The sequence below is a fragment of the Monopterus albus genome, unplaced genomic scaffold (assembly GCF_001952655.1).
Source record: "Monopterus albus unplaced genomic scaffold, M_albus_1.0 scaffold315.1, whole genome shotgun sequence".
NCBI classification, from domain to species: Eukaryota; Metazoa; Chordata; class Actinopteri; order Synbranchiformes; family Synbranchidae; genus Monopterus; species Monopterus albus.
In genome coordinates, this window is record NW_018128195.1 from 252,048 (window position 1) to 271,239 (window position 19,192).

The following is a 19,192-nucleotide window of genomic DNA, read 5'->3' on the forward strand; positions in this document are numbered from 1 at the left end:
AACAGCAAAACCCTTGACCTCAGAACAGCCAAAAAATTCTGTTCTGGAGACCCGGGGATTCTCCCAGTGATCAGAGAACGCAACACCTCAAAATACAGAGAACTCATTAAATAATCCTTAAACCTGACAAAGAGTCAGTGGAGAGATTAAAGAAATACAATGGTAGCAGAAATGACTGCACTTTAAATATTAAAATTAGTATTCATAATCATACTTTGTTATGATCAGGGCACTATTGATGAATTTGCTTAATCAGAATAATTAATTCAGTCTGATTTGTAATTTTGGAGTTCTCAGGACACTGACCCATGTGTCTGTAAATAAAAGAAAAGATGACAATGAAGTCAGTTATAAGCTAAATAAATGTATATACAATATGTACAAAAGAGAAAATAACTGGGATGAAAAATGCAACGAAGTGCTACAGCATAACAAAAATGGAATCCGTGGATAGCTAGAGGAATTACTGGTCTATTGTTAGCAGTGGTAGACAAGTGAGTGTCTAGAATTAAGATAGATTTTGGGTCTAAATTCTGGGTTTTAGTCAAGAATCTGTTGAGAAAGTTTCAGTAGATTAGAGACTAAATTTTAGTAATAACAGTGGTTTTGTGAGATACCGAGCTGTGCCACAGATGCAGGTGACTTGTCTTTTAGCAGGGCTCACCTGGCCAGGGAAGGAGACGTGCTGGGTTAGGGCCCTTTTGGGCCAGAGTTCCAAGATGATCCTGAAATGGGGCTTGTTTACAAAAATCACTACAATGTTGCTAAATAAAAAAAAAAAACACTTTTTGCGGTGATGTGAGCATAAGATTTAGAAAAAGGAGTTTAGACAAAACACGGAAACACGCAGATGGAGGGATGGACAAGACGCACACTTTGGAGATTCAACTTTCTGATTCTGATTCTAATTCTAATTCTGTTCTGAGACCAAGGAGAGACAGTACTTAAGCAGTCATGTGCTGGCTCAGGAATGTGGCTTCGCCTGATTGGTCAGAAGTCTGCCAGTGGTCCTCTGACTGGCTGGAACTCTGTTGTTATAGTAACAGGTTCCTGATTGGTTCTTTTAGGAGAGCACTTTTAAAGGTTCACAGCCCCATCTCTGGATGTGGCTTTGTATGAGAGTTGGAGTTTGTTTCATGAATTAGTAATTTGGTCTTAAGATAATTTTATGTGGTTCATAACTCCTACTTTCCACCATGGCTCACAAATTTGAAATACACATTTTATATGATCGATGTGGGGACACCACTGTTCCGACACAGTCTAAGCAACACAGTTTGAACACTAAACAAACATAAGAGAACGTTATATTCTGTGGGGAGAAGGAAAGGTTAACTTTTGAATCAAAGAAAGCACAATTGTTATTTGCATACAATAATAAAAAGATATTCAAAAGTGTTTCCCTGAACTAATGTTTTGGTAATATTGAGAAAAGTTAAGATTGGTTCAAATTAACATGAAAGCAGTCTGGTGGCTTTACTAAAACATCTCTAAACATGTTAGATATTTTGCACGACTTTTGGTGAACATAATTTCACATTGCCACACATTGTCACTTTGACATTAAAGGGGTTTATGTAATTTTTTTGTCAAAGAAGCTAAATTATATTGACCACGATTGATTTATAAAATCAAAAAAAGGGGTAAAACATCCAAGGGGGTGAATACTTTTTATAGGCGCTGTACAACGGAGGTTACTTGTGTCCAGAGCTGATTGCATTCACACATCAGTGTTTGTCTTCAGATGTATCACCACTAACCATTTCTATTTACAATATTTTCCTCTCTCTCACTAGAGCTACAAGCTGGCTGTTGAACTCAAACCTGACCAGTCCCAGGCCTGGATGAACATGGGAGGGATTCAGCACATTAAGGTAGCAGGTGCCATTCTGTAATAGGTGAAAAAACATTTGAGTTATTTAACTTTCAGTAAAGCAATCCAGTGTGCTTAACTCACCAAGGCTCTCACTAAAAATGCCAAAGGGGGAAAAAAGTGTCAAGGTATAGTTTGGACATAAAACTCCTGACAAAGAATACAGCTGACAAACATGGAGGAACATAAACATTTCTGACCATAATGTTTTCAACATTACTGCAGATTATTAGTCAGAATTTGTTTATTTAATTGTTCCAGTTGTCAGAGAGCCCACAACAAACAAGAGCTGAAAGTGAAAGGTTGGAAAGACATCACCAGATCCAAAGCATCTGCGAGTTGACTGCAAAGGGTTTTTCACAATTTTCATGTGACTGTGTTTGGCTCATGTGTATCTGTCCAGATACTTTGGAAACCCTAAACCTTGGGCTCTGTGTGTTAAAGTAGCTATATCTCCCACAGAGTTTGTTCTGTGTTGATGTAAACCTACTCAAATTAAAGCTGAGACTTGGCACTTTAATGCTTTAATACATTATTTTATTTCAGATTTAATGTGCTGAAGTGCAGAGCCTGAAGAACAGAGATGTTTAACTGTCATAATACTTACAGGTACTTTCTGGAGTGTATAATAATGTGGCAAAAGATTAGCTGCCTTTGCTGTACAAATACTTTCTTGTACTGAACTCCTTAAACCACTGTTAGACCATGTCTGCAGCAGATTTAGCAAGAACTTCAGGTACAGTGGCCTCTAGTTGTATTTCAGTCAGGAGAGACACAGAAGAAGCAGTTCAAAAGTGCTTAAATGTTTTATTGCCTTAGAGTGTATGAACAAAAAATAAAGGATTTGGTGGTTAGACTCCATGGTGCAGACCACTTATGAAGTGAGATGACAAGCCCTGAAGGGAACAGGAAACAATGCCCTGGAGTCTAGACACTGGTGGTGATGGAGGTCAAAGATGGGTGACAATGAGGATGGAGTAGATGAGAGAGTGCAGGAGACTAATGAGCCAGTCAGGAGCCATGAGAAGGATGGCATCAAAGTCTTTTAGAGGTGAGAGGTAATGCTGAAGAAGAGCCTGGAGCAGGAATCCGGTGAGCTTGATGCTGGACCCTTGGAACACTGATCTGATGAAGTGGAGGTGAATGTGGTAGAGGATGGTTGCAACCAGCAACACTGAAATGACGACAGCAGGGAGAGGGACGGTTTTAAAATTTGACAGGTAAGAGATGGCCTCACTCAGGCTGTGGCAAAAACTGATTGGTTAATAAAGTGAAACAACCACAGTCAGGTGATAGAGTTTGAAGTAGAGAAGCAGAAAGACAGAATATGTGTGCACAGTAAGTGTCTTTCTGCTTGGATTTTCACATTAGTTTCATTAAGGTAATGCCTCGGTCAGCTGGACAAAGCCACAGCTGCATTTTAAATCCAGCTTTTACTATAAACTGAAGTAAAGGTAATGACAAAGCAACTTTGCCAGGTAGTTCTGGACTGAAGACATATTTGTAATGAGTGAATTGTTTTGTGTGTGCAGGGAGACTATGCAGCAGCCAGGATGTACTACCAGCGAGCCCTTCTACTCAGCCCTGGTTCCAAACTTCTGAAGGAGAACCTGGCCAAGCTGGACCGGCTGGAGAGGAGGCTGACAGGGGGGGAGTAGACCATCACAGTCCCACAGATGCTGTTCCATCCTGGCTGTGGATCAGGTAGCAAGGCACTGCCCACCGTTCTGGAGCCCAATCACCAGCCACCAAGCTGCTGGATAAAATGACCTGGTTACTAAGACAATCTGTCTGTGTGGTGACCTTGTCAGGACTGCAGCATTGTTCGGCGTGTAGCGCCAAAGAGACTGGTCGAGCCACAATCCAGAAGCCTTTCATGGGGTAAACAAAAAAGAACGGCTGGTTGAAGATCACTGGGAGCTCCATGCATTGCCTTGTGTGCGTCAGCTTGCACATCTGCTTTAGACATTTATGTTTGATTGATTTATTATTTAGGTTCATGTGAAGTAATTTCTGTTGTGGCACTTAATCACAGATTATTATTGAGTGTTCTGCTCTGCCTATGAGAATTATTCATGTATTTACATCAGTGCAGTCAAAGTGTGTGAAAAATGTTATTATCTTGAAGGCAAAGAGCATGTGAGTTCATTCATCACCTTTTGGAAATATTATGTCTAACAAAATTTTCTAAGCTCAAAGGTCTGTTTACTATCCTTTCAAAGCTTTCAATGGTCAAGGTCTAATTCTGTGAACACATCTGGCTCAGGTGTCATCATGTGACTTAAGAATAAGCATCATCTGGGAAGGGGTCGAAGACATTGACCAGGTCTCAGTGGATGACCAAAGAAAGATAAAGAAGGATATTAGCAGCTGACTCCAGGGACCAGTAATCTGTCAACATGACTTGAAGCTTGCAGTATGAAACGTTTCATTTGTGGAAAATAAATGGACCAGAGAAGGTAGCCTTATGTACAGTAGCAATTAAAGGCTGTCATTTAAGCTAACGATCAAATCTCACAAACATGTGCCTCCTCCAAAATAGATGGCATTCATTAAGTGGAAATGAGCATTTATAGCCAGTGCTTAAGAGAGTTTGGTGACTCTGACTTGGAACACTTGTATGAAAAACAAGTCCAGAATAAAAGTTCAAAAGCAACATGAAGGCCTGTTGTTTTTCAAATCATAATTTTCCTGGTTTGTCAAGTGGAAACTGGCTTCACTGTAGAGCTACCACTTGTGATTGTAGAGTGATGCTTTTTTAACCCAATAAATAATCTTTGAGTATGGACAGAGAGGGCACATTAGCCACATCAAGTAACTTGCAGTATCTATTAGCTAGATTCATGAGTACAAGTTAAATTCTGGATGAAGACTTTATACAGTCATTTGAGGAAGTTAAAGTGACAAGAGGCTGACTTCTACAACAAAACAATGCTCCAAGGCAGACCTCATAATCCACCACGAGGTGCTTAAAGAAGCATAAACTGAACAGCCTCTTTGAACCAGGACGGAACTTGCAAACTACTAATACATAGTATACATCATATCCAAAATTCCATTAGGCCAGCTCCATTCGCTGAAGACCACTGACAGTTGAAAGCTCTGAAAACATACCAAGTGGACCTTTGAGTTTAGATCATTGATACACATGAAAGATACGGTTTTTAAAAAAAAGAATTTTGATTTGTCTTTGTTGGAATGTATCAGTGAATATAACAAAAGGCAAAATCTCTATAGCTATCAGATTATATGACTGAATAGAAATGATTTCTTTGTTGACAAACTATACCGTGTTCCTTTGACCTCCATTTCCAAAAGTGGTTTCAGTATATGACCTGATGTTGCAAGCCTTCTGCAAGCATAATAGGCTAGTGTGTCTGCTCCAGTGTGAGGAGTTGAAACTTGTGGCTTCATTTGTAGCAGAACCCCTGAAGACTGCTATTTGGTTGCTTGTTGTGGTTTTGTTGTGAATGAATTTTGTTGTGGAATGAAAATGAAGTGACTCGTGCAATGACTGACTTGCAACAAGAAATAAACTATATGTTTTATTAAATGGTGTTTGAAGTTACATGTGTATCTGTTTATACAACTAATATTCCATTAGACTTTGCTGTTTAGTTCATTTTGTAGCTGCTTTTCTGCATTTTCTACATCATTAACCTGGATGATAATAGGTGCTGTTTATGTGTGGCTTTCATCCATTTATCTCAGTGTCCTTAGGTTGGACTTGTGCTGTCCTTTCTGCCAGTGCCATTTTTATGCCTCTGTGGTGGTAATAGCTCTGGCTGGAGGTGTAATGCTCACGGGTTGTCTGTCTGTCCGATTCTTGTGAATGTGATATGTCAGGACCACCTTAAGGGAAAATCTTCAGATTTGACACAAATGTAAAATTGGACTCAAGGATGAACTGATTAGATTTTAGTGGTCAAAGGTCAAGGGGAGATGTGCAGTTACATCAAATGTTGTGGTTCTTAAGAAACTTAATATTGGGTTGCATGGATTTTTCACCATCTTCTTCTCCTACTCCTGGCTGCTCCCGTTAGGGGTCGCCACAGTGAATCATCAGTTGCCACCCAACTGATGATTCGCATGTTAAACATGGCATGTTTTATGCTAGATGCGCTTTTCAGATGAAGTCTAATTTTGAGTCGCCAATCAACCTAATCTGCATGTCTTTGGACTGTGGAAGGAAACCGGAGGACCCGGAGAGAACCCACGCAGGCAGAGGGAGAACATGCAAACTCCGCACAGAAAGGCACCAGGTCAGCCGGGGCAACGAACCCGGAACCTTCTTATGGATTTTTCACCATAATGGTTCATATTTTCCTCACTTGAGCATGCTGAAATGCATTTAATAGGTTCATTTATGGTTTCAGTTGTCTACAAGTCACCCGGCCTGTGCATCAAGGGCATGTGAAAAACTGCTTTACTGAATTTGTAGTTTTTTTTCTTTAGTTTTTCATTGTCAGCTAAATGTATGTGGTTATTGTGGTCAAGCAACGATGGTCAACACACCTTTTCTAAATATTTGCCCTTACTTTCACTGTTTCACTGTGCATTTCTTTTATACACTCTGTCCTGCATCCAAGTACACTAATGGTATTATAAACAGTGTGTTATAGAGAGTCACCAGTGATGTTTCCTTCACCAGTAATCTTTCCTTGAATATTTCTGTATTTATCTGGCCTGGAGCTTCAGGGCCTGTGCAGGGGCCTCCTCTCAGTTTATTTTATTTTATTTTATTTATTTGTCATTTATTCAACCTCTGTACACCGAATATTTAACCTCTGTTTAGCCAGGTGGCATTACAGTTAAAAAAGGCATATAGGTAATTAGAGTGCAAAAATAATATAAAGTACATGCAACAATCTATGAAACTCAAAAATTAAGAAAAGTCCATCTACAGTATAACTTCATTAGACTATTTAATTATTTGAATTTACTTTGCCTAAAGCTATTAAAAGAAAGAGCATTTACTGTAAGAAAATCCAAGCTAGATTTATATGCTTCATTGTATTTGCATTTCATGTGCCCACTTTAATGTTGACCTCTCATCAAAATTTGGATTTAAAAAGGGTATACATGCAATTCATGGTAGTTCCCACCAGATGTCAGTGTGTGCTTATCTGAGTTTGGATACAACCTTCCCTTCCCCCTATTTCCTTCTACCTTTTAGGCCTGTTTACCATGTAAATAGTCTGTTGTGACTCTTTTCCCTTTCTTTTCAGGAGGTCAGAGGGTGGAGCTGAGACCTATCTGAGATACAGTACACCTGAGCACACTGGACTCAGAACGCTATAAGATCTGCAAGCAATTCCCAGCTCTCTCTTCCCCTGGCCTGCCAGCTAATCGTGGCTCTTTTGTTTGTTTTATCTTTTCTTTCGCATCCATGCACTCGCACACTCCATATTTTTCATCCAGAAAAAGCACCCATGCTTGACCCTTCACAGAAATTATTTATTTGTATTTTAAGTAATGGGGGCAACAGGGGTGTGGTGGGTAGAGCAGTCGTCTCCCAACTGGATGGTTGAAGGTTCAAATCTCGGTGCCTGCAGTCCACATGTCAAAGTGTCCTCAGGCAAGACACTGAACCCCCCAAGTTGCCCGTGATGGCAGCGCATATGCACACAGCAGGGCCCTCGGCTCCAAACAAAATTTCGTTGTATGTGTCACAATGACAATATAATAAAGCTTTTCTTCTTAAGTATGTTTTCCTATATGTTTAAATACATTTTGGCTTTGGCTTTATTTTACATTCCTTATGGACTCCCTCATTTGTCACCAACTGTTGAACCAGGTTGTGCCAAAATGGAGGCTTGTCCACCCAGTTTGTTGGTAAGTTTCTAATGTGGAATTGGTACCATTTGTGTTAGTACTAGGACTTTGGTGTGTCACTTTTGTCTTGCATTTGTCATAAGTAATACAAATTATTTTTAAGACAAAGTGAATTGTTCTCAGGTTTACATAATTGTAACTGGGTCTGGAATTATTGTCTAATAATGCTAGTTGGCAGGTCACATAGTTGAATAAGCGTTGGCTTTGGTTTGTGTCAGATTAATGATTGGTTTTCATGGACTTATTTTGTATATTTGATTTTGTTAGTGTTATTTTGTATATTTGATTTGTTAGTGTTGTTTGGGGTAGAGTTTTGGTGCTGGGGACACTTTATTTGGCCTTGGTGACAGTATTGAGGTGGTGCAAAAATGTAAATTCAAGATTGTACAGTAGGCTGTAGGAACATTTCCCCTGTGGGACTCATTTGTAAAACCCTTGTAGTGATGCACTGGTCTCAGGAGCACATCCATAGAATTGAAGAGGTTGCTGTTTTGTGTAGTTGCCTTTCTCACTGTGTTGGGCCTTAGTGCACAAGTATCTGCTGCATTGTAACTGCATGAAGACTAGGGTGGAGATAGGTAGGTTGATAGTGGAGAAGGCTCTAATTTAGAGCACCTGGCTAATCAATACTGTCCCATTATGGCTACCATTGATAGGTTTGCTCAGTCCCCATCTGAGGAACAGTTGAATAGTTGTACTAAAGAGCAACTTTTGAAGCTTGTGGAGCATTATGGTGCTGATGTTGGAAAGAAACTGTTAAAGAGGTGTTGAGCTCTCCTTTAATGGAAAAAGGTGCTGTGCCTGTTACACTGCAGAGTGTAAGAGACATTACTGGCAAGCCTGTGGCTTTAACCTTTGAGCAGCAAAGAGAGCTATTACTGTTACAGATTGAAAGGGATAAGGTGATAAGACATGAGGGGAAATTTAGAGATCATTGTGCTTCAGATGATAATGCTAGCTTTGAAGCTGGGAGTCACTCAACAAAGTTTTCTGTAGGAGGCTTCAGAGTGAAATTGTGGTGCTCGTTTTGTTGGTCCTGGTCAATTCTGTAATTACTGCCATGACAGGGGACATTGGAAATATCCTGCACTGAAACACAGGTGGTAAAAATATTAAACCTGCAGCTCTCATTGGTCTAGTTAAAAAAAAAAAAGACTGTATTCTGATGGAAAGTGTTGTACAGTTAAATCTGGAATTTTGAAATGTTCTGGTTTTGAGATATTTGTCTCAGAGGGGTTTGTGTCTCTCTCTGGTATTGATGAAAAGGTACCTGTGAAGATCCTTCATGACACAGGAGCAAAAATTCTTTTATTCTAGCTTTTGTGCTGCCTTTTTTCTCAGGACACTTTTGCTGGTACAAGGAATGAGTTTAACCACTTGTTCCTTTGCATAAAGTCAGCCTGTCTTGTGGATTTGTGAATAGTGAGGTTCACACAGCTATACATAGATAGTGTAGATGTGATTTTGGAAAATGATTTGGCAGGCAATCATGTTTGGGCTGATGGTTTTCCACCAATTAACTCAATGTCCTTCCTTTTAAAGGATCCAGATTATTATAAACAGGAATTTCCTGATGTTTTCACAGCTTGTGCTAAATTACACGGGCCAGATTCTTCACTGCAGCAGGAAGAATGTGATTTAGGTGAACTGCATTTACCTGACTCTCTCTCTCTCTGTTTATCAACAGGAGTGAATCAGTGAGCATTGCACTGATGCTTCTTTAGGCAAGTTGTTTGAGCAGGTACAGCCCAGTGGTAAATAGGACTCTCACCAATGGAGGAACTCCCCAGGCACTGCTGCCTTCCTCAGATGTGTCAGGGACAGCGTGTAAAGCTGCTGATAATTTCAAGGGTGAACTCAATTATAGGGCCAGATGAGTAAAAGCAGAACTCTGTCTCTTTAATAAGAGCCCTGGTAACAAACAAACTGTACACAATGCAGAAGTCTGATTCAGCATGTATCACTCTCAGGTCGATAATCCAGTCCAGGGTCAGAGCCAGCAAACTCACACATTCACTCCATCCATCTCCTCCCTCGCTGCCCAGCCTTGTGCTCTCCTTACGGAGGCACTGGAGGAAATTGGGAGGGCCATGGTGGCAGTGATGAGCCTCTCCTCTTCTGCTGCGGTCGCGGTAGCACGAATTAAGGCGTGGGCGACCATGCTGCAGCACAACTCGTGGCAGCACATGTTGCAAATTCCCAAGCAGATCTGACAGAATCTGCTGAAAGGCCCCATCAGCTCCAACGGACTTTTTGGGCTGCATCTCCAGGAGGACATCGCTCACATGCAGCAGGCATGTGAGGATACTGAAAGTGTGAGGCGGCTCGTGTCATGGGGCCAGATACACCCTCAGCACCCTTGGATGGAATAGCATAGCCACGGAGGACAGTACCATAGATCGAGACGCCCAGCAGCCAGTGCTGCTGCCGTGCCTCAGTATGCTCCACCACTGAGCGCCATGCCCCCCCAGAAGCAGCGGCGGCAATGGCGGGACACCATCAAACACAGCAGTTCTTTTCAGAAATATTCACAAGCCTGTAAAGAGCAGTCTCCTGACAGTCACTTTTCCTCTGTTTCTAAATCAACACTGTCTGCCCACACACACATTTCCCCTCCACTCGCTGTGCCAGGGGATGCACTGAGCACAAGTCGTCCTCCTCCCATTGTCATGTCTGACACCTTCACCTCCATGGATTCAACAGAGCTACTGCTGTCCCTCTGCGGGCTCCCCACCTCCCACCCATTTGTGCGTGCGAGTGGCCGTTTTCCTCCCACATGTGACGTGAACGGTGAGGCTCTGTTCGGGGTGCTTGCCTCACCGTGGCCCTTTCGCCACTGCCCTCCCATGGGTTGTTGAAAGTGAATACTCGGAGAGGGCGCTTCACCCTGTCTCTCCCCGCTGTTCTGCCACAATAATCAGCCATCATGCCATTCACCTGCTGCTCATTATCTCCTGGTCCTGCCTTATACATATACACCTTGTTTTCCACTCAGTCGCTGCTGGTTCATTGACGATTACAGGTCCTGACATGCACACCCTGATCTTTGCCACGCTCCTGCCATTTCTACCAGATTTCTCTGCTGTTTACGCTGACTCACTCCGAGTTTCCTCCTTGTGTGATCCTACGTTTCCCGGTTGGTTTTCTGTTTTGTTGCTTACTCTGCTTACCCGACGGCTACTGCTACTCTGCTTACCTGACTGCCTGCTGCTTGACGCCTCCCAGTCCTCTGGGTCCTGCGTCCCTCCTGTCATCTCACCTGCTGCCGGCTCACCTGCCCATCCTCTGGTTCCAGTGTCCCTCTTGTCATCTCACCTGCCCGTCCTCTGGTTCCTGTGTCCCTCCTGTCGTCTTACCTGCCCGTTCTCTGGTTCCAGTGTCCCTCCTGTCGTCTCACCTGCTGCCGGCTCACCTGCCCGTCCTCCTGGTTCCTCGCCTTACCTGTCCTCTGTTGCTCAGTGCACCTTCTGCCAGCCCTGAGCCTGCTAGACTTCCTGCCACTCAGCATAACCTGTTAATTATTTAATAAACTGCTTTCTATAGTTCCTACTCTAGTTTCTGAGTCTGCATCTGGGGTCCACACCACACACCCATCATAACAGAAAGAGCTGCTGACAAAAAAGCGATCTTCGTGGTTCTGCCTGGTCAGGAGTATGAGGGCTTCTACTCATGCTACTTCCTGGTCCCCAAGAAGACAGGCAAAATGAGACCCATCCTGGACTTGTCTCTCTTCAACAAATACATAGTGAAAAGGCTGTTTCACATGCTCACCATAAAGCAGATGTTGGAGTGTGTATGTCTGGGCGGCTGGTTCACATCCATGGATCTAGAAGACACTTACTTTCATGTGCCCATCATTCCCAAACACAGGAAATTCCTGCACTTCTCCTTCCGGGGTGCACGGTTCCAATACAACCGGCTACCCTTTGGTTATTCTCTGGCCTGCCCCGCACATTCTCCAAATGCATGGAGATGGTGCAGGAAGGGAATCAGAGTCCTTTTTTATCTGGACGATCTGATTCTGATCACGCTCCCCAGACAGCAGGCTGCGCCTTACACGGTGGAGCTGTTCCAACACCTGACCCAGTTGAGCTGGGTTTTGCAACTGGAAAAAGAGCTTGCCGCTGCCATATCAGACAATCATTTGTCTGGGGGTACAGCTTGACTCCCTCAGCATGTGGGTGAAACTGTCATCTCCCATGCAGGAGGCGCTTTCGTCCCTCGTGCAGTGCATCGTCCTCCACACGACGGTGACAACACTGTCTGTGATGCACTTACTGGGTTCTATATGGGCAATGATTGTGCCTCCTTCTCAGACAAGGCCTGTTGCAGGAGCGTTGTACTTGGGCTGCTATTGAGGGATATGAAGTTGAGCCGCAATGTTGCTTATAATGCTCTTGGGTGGCAATGAGCCAGCGGGGCATTGACTACATCCAGCTGTGCTTTTATCCCATTAGTGACAGCTCTTAGAGGACGAAGCTCATATGAAATAGAACGATGGTTACGTACAGTAACCCAAGTTTCTATTAGAACTGACATAGCCCCTCTAAGTTTGCAGCTCGGCAGACAGTGGACCTGAGTGGGGTCAGCCCAGTACAGGGCACAGGGTGTGAAAGGAATCTCTTCAGGACTGCACATGCGTGAGGGATAAACCCAATAGCAGCAGCTCTTAGAGACCTACACCTATACTCATAGAAGCTTGGGCTACTGTACGTAACCGTCATTATTATGACATACTGTGCTTTTTTGCTATAAGGACATACTATAGGAGATTTTGACATTATAACAATATATTGTATTCTATCATAATAAGGGGACCCCTGCACAACTTGGAGTGAGTGCAGCATGCACACTGACTTTGAGCAGCACCTCCATCGCTCATTCAGTTCAGATGGCTCTTTCTCATCAACATGCTCCCATACCAACCTTCCACACTCTGACCAATGTTGGTATGCTCCTCTAGGTCCTTAAGAATCTTTGATTTTGCACTTAAATCCATCCATCCATTTTCTATACTGCTCAGTCCCAAACAGGGTCACAGGGGGCTGGAGCCAAACCTAGCTGGCTGCGGGTGAGTGGCGGGGTACACCCTGGACAGGTTGCCAGTCCATCGCAGGCACTTAAATCCACGTACAACAATTGGTTCACAAAATAACACGACAGAAACTCATGATCTAAAAAAATACCATACACATGTCTCGATGATGTTACAGGCATTACTGACAGCAGGCAATGCTTACTCAGTCCAAGCTGCAAGGCTCACATTAAATGATATGATCCACTTGAGGGGTGTGTGATGTAATGTCATACTAGATAGCTAGATGCAGTGGTGTAAAACGAGCAAAATAATTCTGAAAATGTATGCACCCTGTGTTGAGGATTACATCTGTGGGCATCACTGATAAAGAGCCCATGGCATGTTATTCCTTGTGTTTTGACTTATCTACAATGTTACAATAGTGAATTATCACCTTAGACATGACTTAAACCTCAAAAATGAGGTTTACTGTATGTATGTTCTAGTACTTCTATGCAGAAGCAACCTGGTTTATACACTTCTTGCAAACTCAGCCTTTTTTTCTAACAAAATAGAGTATTACATGTTAGTTTAAGGATTTCCTTGAATGGGCATTATCTCCAGGCCGTGACCTTGCCTGACATCCACTGGTGCCCCCACCATGCCTGCACCGTGACCAGAGGATGCGGATAAAAAAATACAGGGCTTGAGGTTACTTCATGTCCAGGAGTGTTCCTGTACAGGGACTCGCTGCTTTACCTGACTGGGTCAGGCCTGTGAAGCCCCCAGCAGCAGTGAATGATCAGTAGCATGTTATATGTTGCTGGTTAATGAGTGGATTAACCCATGATGTTATTGTCAGTGCTACCCTACCTGTTGGAATTAATTTCACTACTTTGGGACTTTGTGGGAGAAGATGCAGCAACCATTGGTTTGATTTACTGATCTTGGAGCTATTTAAAAGTGTTTCTACTACTGAGTGGGACTTAAGGATAAGTAAAAAAAAAAAAAAAACACATTGCATGTTTGTTATTGTGTTTCTGTGACATTAGAGAGAATTGTTGTAAGGATGGAGAATTTACTATATCTGCATTATGCCAGTTAAAATGTGGGGTTTCTCAACTACCTGCTTTATGTAGAGTGCTACAAATCTCCTTTCATTGGTACATATACCCTTGCTTACCTATCTATGGAGGAGAAATTCAAATCAATTAATGCCATCGCGGTTCGTTGTGCTATCCACTTTCAACACAACACAGGTAACAGGAGTTGTGCACGTTCATGAACTATCCTCTCATTTTTAGGAAGAGGCTTTCTGGTTTTATCATTCTGAAATAATTACAGACTATTTGGAGTTATGATGGGTGCAAAGCTAATCTAGAACTACCCAGCATTAAACATCAAATTGCTGGAAATGAGCATGCCATGGGCACTTTAAGCAGCATAGTCAGACTGAGAGCAGCCCCAACACTCCTCCCTATCCCGCATCAGTGACGTGCGGTCAGGGGAGGCAGGTGAGGCAGAGCCTCCCCTGTCAATCTTGAAAAGAAAAAAAAGTTAACCATAAAATATAATAAATGTTAGTATTTGTCGGCTGGTGTGTGTTGTAGGCCCTTTTGCCATTCGAATCCGATGTTGAAGGATTTTTTTTCAATAAAGAATAGCAGAATTTCCGTATGTCCCGTTCAAATACATGGAGGAGATGCGCGATGAGGCAGCACTTTGCTGTGCCTCTCGGTGGATCGTGTAATCCTCACAAACTGTATGCGATGCAAATAGTGTGTCGCTGTCCCTCTATATATCGCAAATAAAATGCTTTCAAACACTCTGATTATATGCTCTGCCTTGCCATAATCTGGATAATGTTGTGTGGCGACCTACGTCGGCTATTGGGGAGGGGTCTGGTGGCAGCGACATGATGCATGGGGGGCATCATGGGAGTTCAATGATGAGTTCAGAGAACAGTTGTTAAAGTGTGTTAAAATGTTCTAATGTGTTACCCTGTTGTGTTTATCTTGATGACTTGTATGTGTTAATGTTTTGCTAGCTGGTTGAGTGCTGTGTTGTTGAACCGTAAGTCTAAGCTGTATGTGTAAAACTGACCCTGTTGGGAATGTGATGTGTGGAGCGGTTCTGTGTTCTAAATAAATGACCAGAAAGACAGAGTTGCATGGTAGTCATTATGAAGGACACGCCCAAGTGCTACCCAGAGTCGTGCGGTGTATGGGACCTGGAGTAGGCACTAATTGACAGCATAGGTGCTAGCGCCCTGCTAGCTAGTTTAGCTGCTCAAAGTACAACCTCACCGCACATCACTGTCCCGCATATACTTGCCCATTGTGAGTCAACATCTGTAGTATGAGTGAGGCTGAATGAGAGAGCGCAACTGATTTGAGTGCTCATTCTTTTTAAACTTCACCCAGTAAATAAGGTCAGGGGTTTCTTTGTTTTTACAATTATTGAGTAAATGTTGTACTTTCTCTTGTAGATATTAATGAATTTATAAACACCCTAGAACCAAGGTCTGGACTACCTGGTGCTCAAAGTAGACAACAGAAACAAAGATGCTTGTGGTCACTACTTTGTGTCGTCAAACCCCCACTAAGACCCATGAATGAATGAATCCCAGTTTTTTAACCACAGTCTATGCAGTAAGTGGATAAGATGGATGAGATATGACATTCAACCTGAAGGGGGCGTCCGTACACCTTTGCAGCTTCTACACTGCCGTAGAAGAAGCTGCTTGTACCTCCTTGGTTGTGGTGAGGAAGTGAAATGTAAATTCGGTTTTAGGCTGATACCGTTAATTTTAATGTCTGCACATTAATCAACACTGTCCCTCAACATGTCCTCTAGAAACCCAGGGACCAAGTTCGGTAAGTATTTCTGCGTAATCTCGGACAGGATAGTTGTCACAGTGTCAATTCCTTATGAACACAGTTTAGCTGGGAATTTACCACAAGTTTTCGTTTTATTCGCACTATGTAATAAAAAAAATCATAAATACGTATGTGGGTTGCTTTGCACCAACCTCATAGTATAACTAACTACAAGTGCCAAGACAGCAAAGCTCAGCTAAGTTTTAACCCACTTCGGGACCGTCTCAAGTTGAAGTTGAGGGTAGCAGCAACTCCACACGGTTTTATAAGTCACGTTTTAGACGTGACTGCCCTGTTGAACATCAAAATGTTACGTTACTTTTAACCCATTATAAAACACACAACACCGGCATATTGTCATAAAAATGTTTTAGAAATACTGTCAAAAGAGGCCTTGTTGGTGAACGTTACAAATAAAATATAGCCTTACATTTTGCTCACCAACTTCATTATAACACATGTAGCATTTCCTTACCTATGATGCCATATGAGTTCATTCAGAACGAGTTATTGAGAATCCACGACACGTTTTTAAAATATTTTTAATATTTAATATTTTTCATTTCTTTGCATCATGTGTCAGAATTTCTGTGTTTATAGTTTTATTTGTGTACTAGGATAAATGCTGGCTGGAAACGTTAAATATCAGCCCCTCTACTCAGTACACCAGCTGTAAACCCTAATGTAAGAATTTAATATTCCTGTTTGCCCCTGACTTTCTTAGAGTTGTGTGAAAATAAGTGTCATTCAGTGTTTGTGCATTCAACAAGAATATTTGGCATGATCTGGAGCATGATTAGCATAGCATGAAGACTGGAAGCAGGGGGGATGGGGGAATCCAAAGTGAAAGCAAATTCAATCTCAGCAACTCCAGTTTCCTCTATTTGCATGTTATATTTTGAACTTACTTTCTGTGTACACATAAGTTGTATATTTGTACTTTGGTTCAGTGGGTAGAGCAGTCGTCTCCCAGCCAGAGGTTCGAATCTCGGTGCCTGCAGTCCATGTGTCCAAGTGTCCTTGGCCAAGAAACTGAACCCTAAGTTGCCCCGATGGTTAGAGCCATCGGTTGAGTTGGTGCTGCAGATGGCTGCCTCGGTTCTGTACCGGAAGCAAATTCCTTGTGTGTAACATACTTGGCCAATAAAGGTGATCATCCTTATCTTTATTGTCCTTTGTGTGAAGCTACGGTGAATAACCTGCTGAGGCATGTCTATGTGGATGCACCAAGATAAGACTTTTCTCATCTGACATTTCCCACAATGTTGGACAGCTCTTTCAAAAAGATACTTACTGCAAAATACTTTTTTATTGAAAATGGGGTTAATGGAAAATTCAAAGTTGTTGTAAATGTTGTTACTGAAACTTTTACACTCTAAGACCCAGCAAGGCTTTCATTTAAAAATAGGGGGAAAAACTGTTAAATGTAAACACACTAACACATACTTTTTCCGAAATGCCTCACTCATGGGCATTAGATCTGCACTGGATATCCAGCGTGAAAGTGAACACACAGGCTGTCCTGAAGAGAGCGCAGCAGATCCAGGGACGGAAGATCCCCAAGAAACAATGGCAGGTAGAGCTCACCATAACATAAGTGTCTTAATATTTCTGTTCTGCACCCAAAAAGAAAGCTCATAAACTGAAAATTGTGGGCAATATAGTGGTTGATATGAATAAAAACTTACGTTGAAGTTAGGAGTGTAATGGTTCAGATCTGAAAACTGCGACACAAACATTCACAGCCTGGGTTTGTGTTTCAGCGTGCTAGTGTGTCCAGTCTGTTTTATAATCATTTTGAGAATGTAGCTGCTTTGTTACTGTAGCTGTGGACTAGTTTTTCTTGACAAAGTACAGCAATAAAATCATCACAGAATCTGTAATTGAATTGAGTAAATGACAGGTTATGTTAGTTAATAAATGTAATTTATGGGCAGTACAGTTAAGTTTTATTTATACAGTGCTAAATCACAACAAAAATCCCTTCTTTAATTGAAGAATCCTCTGACAGACTCCGTGCCATGACCAGTTGGGGTGAGTGGATAGAAGAAAGAGAAAAGAAAAGAAGAGCAACAAGATACAACAAACAAACATTGGGCAGGTTGATGTGGCTGGTGACTGCTTATCAGAAATGTACAGCTCCAGAGCCAGGGCTACCTACAGAAAGGCACAGGGAGAGAGAGAGACAGCGCACTATGGGAACTACTATGGCATCTGCTTTTGTCTAAACAGAGATGAACAAAGTGAAAAATATAATGAAAAAGCAAAGCAGAATGGTCTGTGTCAACTCGTGTGGTAATGCGAAGTAGCAGCTAACTCAAGCCTGGGGTGTACCACTCGTTAGGTTCTGACAGTGAAAACGCAGCTTATGACGATCAGATGATCATTTTAAATTGTCTGGCACTATATTTCACTTTGTCACCCTGAACTTACAAATAAACTGAAAACAGATGTCACACCAATGTCTACACGACTTGTTTGACAAAGCATCTGTGAGAATTACCTCTGGAGATGGACACAATCTGTTTGCTGTGTTGTTACTTGCCATTTCTGTGTGTTTGTCATGCAGGCTGCCTGGCTACTGAAGGCTGTAACATGTATTGACCTTACAACCTTGGCTGGAGATGATACATCATCCAACGTCCATCGGCTTTGTCTGAAAGCCATCCAGCCAATCCAGCATGACCTTCTCGAGAAGATGGATATGCATAACAAAGGTCTGCTTGTGTTAGAAAAACCACATATAGACCAGGGTTTAGACATTGCAGCTGGATTCGTAAGCCTTGTCTACAATGCAAGAATCTCAGCGGCGATACTGAGAAGTGCACGTAATGCATCATGCAAGCAATATACTCCTATTTATCAATCCAGGTGTCAGCTCACATATCACCCAACTTTGAAGTGTATTTTTATCAGAATCAGAATCTGTTTTATTGACCAGGTGTGTTGGACACACAAGGAATTCGACTCTGGTACATCAGCTCTCAATGTGTATATACATATTCCCATGCAAGGGGCAAGTAAACAGTAAACCAACATAAGGCTGTATAATATAACAAAATAAGCAGTATTAAGAGCAACAAACAGTGCAAACAATGCAAAATAAGCAGTATAAACAGGCAGTAAACAATGCAGACAGACAAAGGAATTCTCATTGTGAAATGAGATAAATAGTAATAAAAATGGAGTACTTGAAAAAGAGACCTGTATGGATCTGTATAATCTGTACAATGTATATTACCAGTATTGCACTGAGGGTTATTGTCCAGTCATACTGTCGTGGGTCAAGTGTTCATCAGAGTGACAGCCTGGGGGAAGAAACTGTCCCTGTGCCTGGTTGTCTTGGGGTACAGTGACCTGTAACGCCGTCCAGAGGGGAGGGGTTCAAACAGATTATGTCCAGGGTGTGAGGGGTCTGCAGTGAAGTTTCTTCCTGAAGTCCACTGTCATCTCCACTGTTTTGAGCCCGTTCAGCTCCAGGTTGTTGCGGCACCAATGACCGTTGTACCATCTGCAACTTTAGGAGCTTGACAGAGGGGTCCTTCGAGACGCACTTGTTGGTGTAGAGTGAAGACGGCAGAGGGGAGA

At 42.3% G+C, this 19,192-nt stretch overlaps 2 protein-coding genes across 5 annotated transcripts in view; both read left to right on the forward strand.

Annotated features, from left to right (window-relative positions):
* Positions 1–5,404, forward strand: part of tmtc1 (transmembrane O-mannosyltransferase targeting cadherins 1) — a 166,758-nt gene extending 161,354 nt beyond the window's left edge. For 2 of the 3 annotated variants that reach the window (XM_020623887.1, XM_020623889.1), the window contains 2 exons: positions 1,797–1,874; positions 2,135–3,390. In XM_020623887.1, coding sequence (XP_020479543.1) covers positions 1,797–1,874; positions 2,135–2,320 — 264 coding nt within the window. In that variant the 3' untranslated portion in view covers positions 2,321–3,390. The other variant, XM_020623888.1, reaches the window with a different exon arrangement.
* A 10,008-nt stretch (positions 5,405–15,412) lies between these two features.
* The window catches only part of dera (deoxyribose-phosphate aldolase (putative)), a 13,375-nt gene continuing 9,595 nt past the window's right edge, over positions 15,413–19,192 (forward strand). Inside the window, exons 1-3 of one of the 2 annotated variants that reach the window (XM_020623903.1) lie at positions 15,413–15,601; positions 17,083–17,180; positions 18,174–18,321. In XM_020623903.1, the coding sequence (XP_020479559.1) occupies positions 15,571–15,601; positions 17,083–17,180; positions 18,174–18,321 (277 nt within the window). In that variant the 5' untranslated portion in view covers positions 15,413–15,570. The remainder of the gene's footprint in view (positions 15,602–17,082; positions 17,181–18,173; positions 18,322–19,192) is intronic. The other variant, XM_020623902.1, reaches the window with a different exon arrangement.